Genomic DNA, 11190 nt, shown 5'->3' with positions numbered 1-11190 from the left:
CCGAGATTTTCCAGATCTTTCGGGGGAAAAAGTGCACGGTCTGTGGAGAATTGTTTAAAAATCGAGCGACTTTGGGGCGCGGTGGCTTCACACGACGCAAGCTCTCCAGACGCCGGCGCCGCTTTCCCACAATTAAGAAGGCGCCTCGGTATCTCTTGGCGCCTACCATGCATCACACGGCCACACATTCATGCACGCACGCACGCACGCACGCACGCGCCGCCTCCGTGTAATTCCGCGTACTTTCCACGCGTAGAATAATAAACAGCCGTCTCGGTTGCCAAGGGTTGTCGGTGGTTGCTATTCGTTCGCGAATTAACAACGAATTCCGGACCCTCTTAAACGAGACACCATTGATATTCAATAGCACTTTCGCAAGAGTTGTAAGCGCACGGTGTTCGGCAACGAACGTTTCTCGATCGACGATTTTTTCCAGCAGTGTCAAATTGCGAGTTTACTTGACACGACGTTACCCGTTAGTTTTAAGCGTTAGATTCAACTACAATCGAACGTACTATAAACTCTTGTAATCTGAGTTACGGTACCACGCCAGAATAATTTACCTATAATTCTCAACGAGAATCGATTGTAAAATTCTCCCAAATAAAAAAAAAAAGAAAATTGCTCGTTCGAATTTTTTAATGGCAAAGAACGGATCGTAGAGAATCTTGCGGTTTCTCGATGAGAAGAAAAATTCGAAACATAACGCGTAGAGTAATTAATTTCTCAATCGGCGATTTTGTTGAAAACGGAGGTATTGCGAATATAAATTGTTAATTGGCAAAGCGTGATCGGTGACTGTTTTTCGTTTGCGAATCAGCGACGAGTGCCGCAACTCCGTAACGAGACAGCGTCCAAACGAAAGATCTACTTTTTGAAGAATTTTAAACGCAAACTTCTCGGAATTTTTGTCGAGAATACCGTCGATGATCCCTGGGATATTAGACGATAGGAACGAAGAGTACGAATACGTTTTACGTCAAATCAAGCGCGAGAGGTTTGCAAGGAAAAAATATACAAGACTGGATGGTGTGCTGTTTCGAGAATTACACAAAGGACCAGGTAGACCGATCGAGGCTTAAACAGGCTAATTTTTCGAATTCCAAATCTTTAGGACCTAAAGCGTCAAGGGTTCGGTGTGTTCTGAAAGACGCATCTGGTGTATGTTACTTTCGACTCGTCGATGTCGCGGACTCGGGGATGAACCACGAGGATCTCGTCCTGCCGTCGCATCGGCCAAGAAAAATGAATTGTTTTGTTTTCATTTCCAAGCCAGTTCCAAACCCGCTCCAAGCTCGTTCCAAGCCCACCAGCGATCCCGTCACGAAATCGATACCCCGCGATCGCTATAACTTGTCACGTCTCTGACACCCCTGATGAGTTTCGTTCCTTTAAAAATTTAACAGATATCGTAGCTGCAGAAGAAGAAGAAGAAGAAACAAGAAGAAGAAGAAGAAGAAGAAGAAGGAGGAGGAGGAGAAGCAGAAAAATACAAGCAGAAACTTTCGAGGATGGATAAAAATTTGTGATTCGATCCAAACGTCTTTCAAACACGCGATTAATTACGAATAAATTTCTGATTTATGCGGCACTTTTGGTCGATCGATTCGAGTGGCGGGGTAGGGGGACCACTGGTGAGACGGTGGAAGGCGGTAATCACGCGAATCGAGATTTAATCGCCAGTTTTAGAAGCTTCGTTCACGGTATGTCTGGATTGGTTCGATCGTTGGAGCATAGGCGGGCCTTCGGTCTTCTCCTCCGCCCCAACGTTAGTCGTCGCGTTATGGCTGACCCACGGCAAAAACCGATTTGCCATCTCCTTGATCGACCCCGCACTTCCGATCCTCGTAATTATCATGCGACGCGAGGATGAGTCGAATTTTTTTCACTTAACCGAGCTCCGACCGATTCCGTGCTCCGATACTTTGCGTACGGACGGGGAAAACACGCTGCATGGAATTCGATGTTACCGCTCGTCATCGACGGTCGATAGCTCGTCGTACAAGATGTTTTTGTATAAACGTTTGCTAACAACACGAGCTCGCTAACCGTACTTAACCCCGAAACTGTATTTAGGAAGTCATAGACACCCGGGCTCCCAATGACATTCGAGAGTCTCGTAAAAAGGGACATAAAAAATGAAACGACCAACCACCGAAGCTCGCTCCTAAAGTCTCTCTTCCATGGAAACATTGCCTAAACAAGTAGGAAAAAGGGCTGGAAATATCAGAGACTACCGTATACGATCGATTAAAAGCACACCGAAACTCGCTAAAGTAAAGCGAGATGAACGGCAGGAGAGCGATTAACTCGACTTCATCCCCGAATTATGCAGTTATGAAAAAAATAAAAAAAAAAAAAAACAAGGAGGAAGGAATCCCGCTCGAATAGTTTCCCTTTCGTCGACTATCGCAAACTGGCTGCGAATTATTCATCGACCCGAAGACAAATTAAAATCTCCAATCGGAGGACGCGACCACCCCGTAGAACTGGTGTTTGCGCTGCTCTACGAGGCTCACAGACGTGGTGGGAGTGTGCTGGTAAAAATCAGCCGCGCTCACACGCACACCCACCTCCTGTTCCTGTGTGTGGACCACGGAGGAGAGACCAACACTTGACTCCCTCTGTCAGAGCAAGTCACATTGTGCGTCTGCCCTCCGGCCTGACCGTTCAACCGTGGCCATCATCCCCCGAGAAGGCGATCCGCGGGCGTTCAAGGTGGTGCTCGCGCGTGTCCACGGTTCCAACGAGTCGTCCGAAATCTCGACAGTTTCGTTCGACAGCCCTTGCCGGTAACCGTATCCTTTCGCGACGTTTCAAACGCGATTAACCCCGTACGACAGACGAGAAAGTTGGCTCGAGTTGTCATCGGAGATTACCGTTAGTTGAAGTGGACGACGGTTGAAGAGTCGGTGGTTGGAAGCTGGGGAATTATCGTTGTTCGAGCACGTCGTCCGAATGTCGTAAAACGTTTTTTAGCGAGTTTCATGGCTGAATACCGGGCTTCTTCTAAACGAAGATCGCGCGAGTTGTTCGAGTGGCACTGTTCTTTTCGAGGACAACGATGAAATCGTAGAATTTGTCGTCGACGAGCAACGACGAAACAGGATTTTCGTACGGATCGTGCGTGTGTTTGAAAAGTGAGTCTTCGCGCGATAAAAGCATCGGAAAGTGAAGTTCGTCGTTCGAGTATTCGCAAGAGTCGTCGACATTGCTCGAGAATGCGTTAGAATGTTGCCTTCCTCGGTCTCCGGAACCCCGTTCAGCGTCCGCGACATTCTCAGCGAGGATCAACAGCTTGGAATCATGGATTGTTACCCGTCTGTCCACCATCAACATCAGCTTCAACAACAACACGTGCCTCAGGAATATTACGGTTATAATATCGTGCCGGACAACAATTGGGACGTGGAGAAGTTCAAGGAACAATCGATGCCGACTTATCCTCACTATCCTGACTTGGGTCACGTTCATCAGTTGAATCAGATCGCTGCTCCGTACCAGGATCCACCGGTTACAGAGGACGGTGCGTAAGATCGGTGTATATCGTGGCCGATGCTTCGTCTTTGCTTCGCGATGCACCGACGTTTTATCATCCGTTCGATCCATTTTCTAGCCATACAGTATCGGCAATGTTTTACAGGTAACGTGGTTACATCGAGCAAGACGGAGCTGCGAAAGAGTCAGTCCGGCAAGAGGACAAAGAGGAAGCCGAGGGTGCTATTTTCCCAAGTAAGTTTCCCTATCGTAAGAAACGACGGTAACGATCACGGACGCAATTTTTAACGATAATTTTAACATAACGATTTAAGCATAATTTTGTCGATGTAACACTTCGAGTAATTAAATTTAGAAAGCAAGACTGTTTTCGTTGAAACATCCCCCTGCTAGACGCAGTTTCGTTCGTGCTCGCAGCCCTATTCGAATTCTGTTTAACCTCGACTGAAAACTACCACCGATTTCTTACAGAACCAAGTGTACGAGCTGGAACAGCGATTCAAGCAGCAACGATACCTAAGCGCCCCAGAAAGGGAACTACTGGCTCAGACTCTGAAACTCACCAGCACCCAGGTGAAGATCTGGTTTCAGAACCGACGGTACAAGAACAAACGCGCGAGGTTAGAGGACGCGGAGAAACTTCAAGCTCAGAACGCGAAGAACCAGTCTCTGAAGAAGATCCACGTGCCGGTATTGATCAGAGATGGTAAACCGAACATCCAGGAATCCTACAATCCTTCGTACTGGTCCAACATCAGGCCGGAGCTCGGCGTTTCGATGCAACCGGACTTTCGAATGAACGAAATTCGACCGAGCCCCGAATTCAGATCGACGAACGACATGAGGATGGACACGAATATCAGTCCCGAGTTTAAGACGGAAATCGGCGCCGATGTCGCCGGAAAATCGAGTTTGAACGGAGAGATACAAGCCACCAGACAACACGTTCTCGTTACCACGGATTTCCGAAATAATTTGTCGGCGGATCCTCGAGCTGCCGTGCACGATTGTCACAGGCAAATGAAAGGGAACGCGAGTGCCAACGAAGCGGCGCCATTTCCAGATTTGAAGAATATTTCCACGGAGAGTAAGATCATGGTGAGCGACGGAAGACCGATGATGGACGTCTCCAGCAGCGATTACGGATTCTCCAATTACTTGGGTCCGGCTAACTACCAGATGCAGTACGTCAATTACATGGAACAGGTGCCTATGGACCAGAATCTACAACGATTGTGGTAGGAGAAGATTTCGAGATTTCAATGTTCTACCGCTGCGTTCTCTCCGTTACGTATCGACCGTGTCGTTGAATCTTTGATCGAGCCGATATACAGTAAGTTTAGGTTCGTAGAAAAATCGAAGCAATTTTTCGAAAGGACACGGTTGAGCACGTGAAGAGATGGGAAAAGCTGTATTCCACGAAATTAGAAGATTTTGCGGTTCGAACGAGAGTGTTTTACGATTAGGGTTCCGCTATCGATTCGAGTGCGTCGCAGCCAAAGCTTAGATATTAGGAAATCGTTCGATATCGTAAGGGAATCGAGATATTTCGAGTATTATTTTTGTAACTAATAGTTTCGGCCTTCCGTCGCTTATATCGCTGATCTTTCAGACTTCCGAGTGTAAGTTATGTTCGTTAAAGTCGAGTTTCTGATACTTCGGTAGTCGAAAAGCGAGGTAAATAGAAAAGTAAAAAACAGAAAGTCGGACGATTTATCCGCGAGTCTCGAACGTTTTTTGCGAGAATGACGGTTGACAAAAAATAGAGAATCGCGTGACAACGTTACCAAACAGGTAGCCGAAGAGTAATCGCGACTGATGCATCTTTTAATCACCGCGATTGCCATAGCTTTAAGTTCGACATAGTTAGACTGTAAGGCCTACAGGCAGCTGTATTTCATTTTCTTCTTGTTTTCCCCCCCTGGTTCCCTTGTAGTTAGGTAAGATACCACTCTCCCCTTCGAAATAGTAACGCGCCGCTCGAGAAGCCCGAACGGAAATTGCTTCAAGTGGCTTTTGCGGAAACATCAGTTACTTCGTATTCCGCAGACCTCGCCTTTCTCGTAATTCTATTTCTCTTTTCTTTTTTCTTCTTGTCTTTCTCCTCTCGGTAATTCGGTTCTTTAATTCGTCGAATACATTTACAACCGGAGAAATCGCGACAACTTTACTTCGATTATCGCGCAACGATCGTTTCTTTCGGTGGAAAATCTGCGATACTACGCCACACTTTTGTACCAACGTTCACGATTGATTACGGGAACAAGGATACGAGAAAATAAATAAAACGAAAGAAACGACTAAATCCTGGAATCGTTTTACTTCACCTTAGCCACCGTTCCCAAAGTAAACCACTCCCTTTCTAAAAATATCGAAAACATCGAAAGCGTTCCTCTTGCCCTATTGAAAAATTCCGACATCGCGAGATCGATCGATCCTCGCAGAAGTTGTGCCAAATTTCAACGCGAATCTTTCTACGCGCGCGATTACAGCGTTTCGCCGCGAGAAACATCGTCTAGGTCGATAAAACAAAAATATGGCGAAATGGCATTTATAAATAGGTGAGTTCTGACAGCTTGAGCGAAGCCATGGGTTAGCTTTTAGGTTATCGCGCGAGCACGACGGGTCATCTGGCAGTCAAGTGCCTTCACATAGACGATTCATCGTCGGCGTAATCGTTGTTCATGGTGCTACCGCCGCCATAAAGGACCATGGGAACAAGCTGATAAAAATGTCGCTGCCGATGTTGCAGCGGGATCGCGTGGCGTTTCCCATATACGGTCTTTCCACCTTCCACGACTAGTCCGAGACCACCCTTCCGAAACAGAGAGTCGGCTCCGCCCCTGGCCGCACCTGCAAAGCACCTGCCCGCACTTGTTCCTCGAGATCGACTTCCTTTCGGTGGACGTGTTCCAGATACGCTTCGTCAGGCCTCCGCCTACGCGTTAATTTTCATTCGATAACCGACAAATCATACGACGAATAACATTGGGATATTTGCGAGAAATGTATTCGTTATCGCTCGTAATATTCAACGCGGTCGGTTTGATCCGTATAATACGTGGATTAAATATCCGCGAAAATATGAGAGATTCTAGAGAACGTTGCAAACGAAAGTTGGACGAAATAGTCAAAACAGAATGTTCGGACGGGCAGAGCTTGAAAATTCTTGGCAAGATCGAGCTCCGAAATGTCTTTCGTTGCGCGTTGCATATTTTCTCGCGGCTCTCGTATTTTTCGTACAAGACATCTTTCGGACACTCGTCTACTTTTAAAATTACGACGACTGCCTTCCACGTACACGCCCGTCTGTCTGTCTATATCAATCGGAAACTGCGTCGCGGTGGCGTTTGATTCAATTGATAAAAAATAAAAATATAGCAGAATCGAGCAATTTGCGAACCAAATGGAATTCCTTCCGCGTTCCCAGCCTGAATTCTGAAAGCCCCCATTAGGAGGAGATCGTGTGTATTCGCATAATCAATCACCGCACGTTAAACTTCGAAACCCGATCCTATTTGCCTACGAACGGATAGAAAGCATCGCAGTTCGGTGAATATCCACCGAACGCGAAAGGGAACACAAAATGTTGATGCTGTTCAAATAAAGACAGGAGTGCATATGCATAGAACGCGCGGCGAATCGTTTGCATTTATTTAGAGACGATCGCGTTTATCCTCGACTCATTAATCACGTCCTATCTATCGTATTTCTTTCCTTCTGCTAACTTCGATCGAGTATATTATTTCAACGAATATCGAACCGACGATTAAAAGAACGTGTAATTGCTTGGAGTAGAATTCTATTCGTAAACGAGTGGAATTCAGAGATCGTTCTGGTACCAAGTTGAAGTACTTCTGGATGGATAATGAAGTACGAACGCGCATTTTAACGATGCGAAATATGACGTCACTGACAGCTAATTATAGCGATGACGCTCGTAAATCGAATGGCACGGACAATTTTGTACTTTTTATCCTCACTTCGAAATATATTTTGTTACACCGACAATTTGTGTTAAAACGTCCAACAACGTTTCCGCGATTCTCTCTACGTTCCGTTGCATACATAATTCTTTGCGCAAATCGTTTGTAGATAATCTGTTATACCGATGAAGGATAAGCCGACTTTCCGTAACATAGATATCTGTATAATCGGTCGAAAGTACAGCAGGAACGCTCCAAGATCACGGACGAGATACAGACGAAACTTTATCATTGACTAAATATAGAATAGGCCTGACATTCGATGCTTTTTCGTGTTCCATATGTTCGCGTCTATCCTGCCTTTGGTCAACGGTCGTATCTCTATCCTCGGTCAATATCGGAGACGTTCGTCTTATCGACTGCGGTAAAAGCATTTCAAAGTTATTTCATCGGGTTCCCTTTCCAGCGCACTCTGTGTCGTTCATTCGAAAAGAACAACTTGATTTTTGTTAATATACAAATCGAATCAATTTATCACGAAACTACTCTGTTCAATTTCATTGGCTTTTAAAGTTCGACCGTTAAAGCGTCGTTCGATAGATTATTTGTTACATTTTCAATTTTGCTATTAATCCGAACGATCGACAAATAATTAATGGGCGTTCGTTCTTTAATCACCGGTCGTATTACGAAGGAAATTTCGAGTCATCGGAAATAGCCTCGCTGTCATTCGTCTTTGAAATGCTCATTAATGCTAGAATCGGCCGCTACAAACGGCCGAAAATAGTACCGATAAACTAGCCAATCCGCAAACTACCGGAACCATTAAAAGAACAGGAGTTTCTGCTGTCATCTCGCCGTGGCACGGCAATCGACTCGCCTAACAAGCAATATAACGTGTCCTGATTCTTGGATTTTGGTTCGGTTATCCAAATATTAGTACGTACATCTTCCACAAAAAGAACCTGCACGATCTTCCAGCGATAAACCAATAGGTCTAAATCGATCCGTCGATTAGAAAAGGCTCCAAGCACGATATAAATACCGCGATTAGGAGAAAGAACTGAAAAATCAACATTCCATCTCGCAAGAGAGATCTCTGTCTCGTCGAGCCTAGCGCGAACTTTTCGAAAGCTCTCGAAAAACAACCGCGGAACATTACGAAACAAAAAAGCGTCGAGTTTACGGCCAGAATCTCGGCAGAAAAGATTCATTGAGCAATTTCCTCGGCTTAAGGGGCGAGACGCAAGGGGTGGCGAGAAAACGCAGGACTCAAAGGTAAACGCAGAGAGGATGAAACGGGAGGAAGAAGTAAATGAGCGAGAGGCAGTGGCGGCAGCGTATACTAAGCACTAATATTACATCTCTGGACTGACAGACGTGCGGACTTTAAAACCCAAGACTAACAAACAGTTAGCAGTCATCCGGTCTTCTTGTTTTTATATTCTTATGCCCGCCCATAGAGCGCACGCATTGCTCCCTCTCTCTCTCTCTCTCTTTCTTTCTTTTTCCCTCTCTTCGTCTCCCTTTCAGCTCGCAGAGATCTTCGTTACTTTTCGTGTCGTCGAATGCCAGTTAAACGCCATCCACGAATTTCCTGTCTGATCTTCGAGGAACCAGCATCTATATTCTGCCCTTGGCGTTTCGCGTTTCGCGTTTCGCGTTTCTCCACCCTTCCGCAAACCATCCACATCTCAACTTCGGCGATCTAACTTCGTACTTTGGCAAACACGACCGGATCTCGTTCGGATCTTTACCGATCGAGACGTCTTTAGCGATCCGCGAGACGCTATTTATAAAAGGCGCGGTTACCGCGTGGGAAACAACGACTTCGGAGCGGTCACGATCGCAGCGATGAAAAGTGGCTGAAGGAGTTTCCACGGATCGGAGGTTGCTCGATCAGAGCGGGCAAGGCGAAAGGAAATATCCAAGTGGAACTCGTAAGAAGGCGAATCGCGGGGGCGAAGGTAACGGTGTTCGTACGGAGCGGGTAAGGAGGGGCTGGGGGAGGGGGAGAAGGAGGAGGTGGGAAGGGATGGCTGTTCTCGTTCGAGGGTAACTGAAATAAGGTATAATTTTCCGCGCCAATTAAGGTCTTTAAGAATTGCGACCAATTGAGCGGGAGGGTCAGGGCTTAGCTCTAGGGGAGAGATGTACCGACGAAGTCCCCCTATAATTTATTATTGATTAGATCGAATCGAGAAAAAGAGAACCGCGACCGTACGAAAGACCGTAGTCCGTCTTCGAGATCGCCGTCTCCGAGACGGCACGTTCTCCCGTCTATCTCCTCTCTTTGTGAGCCTGGAATGGCTAATAGGGAAATGGCGGACGTCGTTTTTCCGGTTCGATTACCCGTCACCTGCTAATTGCCGATCCCTGTGCGCCGATCGATCCCGCAGAAATACTTGTCACGAGGGTGCCACTTTTAAGAACGGGGATGAGCTCGTCGACTTTTCGGGCGACTTTTCGCACGCAATCGCTCGTTGTCCGCAATAACTCGTGATACACGAATCGCACTCGTGATCGCGATCTTCGTAGATCGATCGACACGTACGTAGCGGACGATCGCTTTCACCCTTTGATCGTGAATTAAAGAATAAAAGTCATCTACGCGTTCTTCGAAGGCTCTTTCTAATAACTTTTCAAAGGACAGATATCTCTGATATCTTTCGCTCGTGATAAGTAAGAGTACGATCCGTCCGAAAACGATTAGTCACGGATTTTTTTTTTTAATCGAAATGAAACGAACCAACGAGCAGAATTCCAAGAAATATCGCGGAAGGAACGTGGAATTATTTCCTCGTCGATATCTGGAACGCGCGAGGCCATCATCGGATCAAGTGAGGCGTGATCCACGCTCCTGTGGTTCACACTTAATTAAACCTCCATAGGAACTCGGCTGATAGCACGTGGCGGACAATGCTGCAAGTCTTTAGCGGCGATTGTTATGTAAAGCACACCCTATATATGCACCGCTCGTCTCCTCTCGACTCGATACGAGACGAGAAGTACGTACGAACCGTAACCGTCTCTATCTACCCACATCCACAGCCAGAGTAACTTTTTGAAAGCGTTAGACGCGATTCACGAGCGACCAATTGCTCGGATTTCTCACCTGTGAAATACCGATTTTATATCGAAAGAGCCGAGCCCCCGAGTAGCTGCAACGGTCGAGAGAAACGGGACACGCGTCACTGTTGCAGAAATACCGACAACTTGGTTTTAAGATAATCGAGTCAACGATAATCGAGATAATCGTACAACGTTGAATTTAATAATTGCTCGTTTCTTGAGAATTCCATTTCTTCCGAATTTTGTCGAAGGATCGTTGGAAAATGTGCGGTGAAAAGTCGAATACGATCCAATAGTCGCGTTCGAATGGACTCTGAAGCCATCCTAATTAGAACTACTCTAGCACCTTCGATTTCTACGGAAATATTTTCCGACGCGATCACGGACAAATGTCGTTTTCAATAAAAACTAAACATCTAGAGTATCGCGATATTTTCGAATTACGATATTTTCGACCTTACGAGTATCGATGTAAAAGCGAACATCAGCCCGGTCCTTAAGTTCGACCCTTCAAACGGAGCGCGCGTTTGGTGGTTCATCAAGCTCAAGGATAATCAAAATTTCCCAGCAGCCTGCACAATGGGAGAACTACTTGGAGAAAGTAGCTTTACTTTCGCGAAACGAGGACGCGATACCTGAAAGAGTCTCGTTTGGTCGCAACCCTTCGCCACCCCCGTCACCCCCGTCGCGGCGG

The 11190-nt window shown here is 46.3% G+C and overlaps 1 protein-coding gene across 1 annotated transcript; it reads left to right on the top strand.

Annotated features, from left to right (window-relative positions):
• Positions 1–506: 506 nt before the first annotated feature.
• LOC100741068 (homeobox protein Nkx-2.5) lies at positions 507–5786 on the top strand. Its single transcript, XM_003489775.4, has 3 exons — positions 507–3526; positions 3644–3732; positions 3970–5786. The coding sequence occupies exons 1-3, from the start codon at positions 3232–3234 to the stop codon at positions 4738–4740; spliced, it is 1155 nt and encodes a 384-aa protein (XP_003489823.1). The 5' UTR covers positions 507–3231; the 3' UTR covers positions 4741–5786.
• The last annotated feature ends 5404 nt before the right edge of the window (positions 5787–11190 follow it).

Source organism: Bombus impatiens, unplaced genomic scaffold (assembly GCF_000188095.3).
Source record: "Bombus impatiens unplaced genomic scaffold, BIMP_2.2 scf_0377, whole genome shotgun sequence".
NCBI classification, from domain to species: Eukaryota; Metazoa; Arthropoda; class Insecta; order Hymenoptera; family Apidae; genus Bombus; species Bombus impatiens.
The sequence above is the reverse complement of the archived record's forward strand: the minus strand, read 5'-3'. Positions and strand labels throughout refer to the sequence as shown.

What these genes read in the sequence shown, in the direction of transcription:
- LOC100741068 (XM_003489775.4), top strand. Translation starts at nt 3,232, where the DNA reads ATGTTGCCTTCCTCGGTCTCCGGAACCCCGTTCAGCGTCCGCGACATT. An exon ending in TCCACCGGTTACAGAGGACG is followed by an intron (nt 3,527 to 3,643) that starts GTGCGTAAGATC and finishes AATGTTTTACAG; the next exon opens with GTAACGTGGTTACATCGAGC. An exon ending in CGAGGGTGCTATTTTCCCAA is followed by an intron (nt 3,733 to 3,969) that starts GTAAGTTTCCCT and finishes GATTTCTTACAG; the next exon opens with AACCAAGTGTACGAGCTGGA.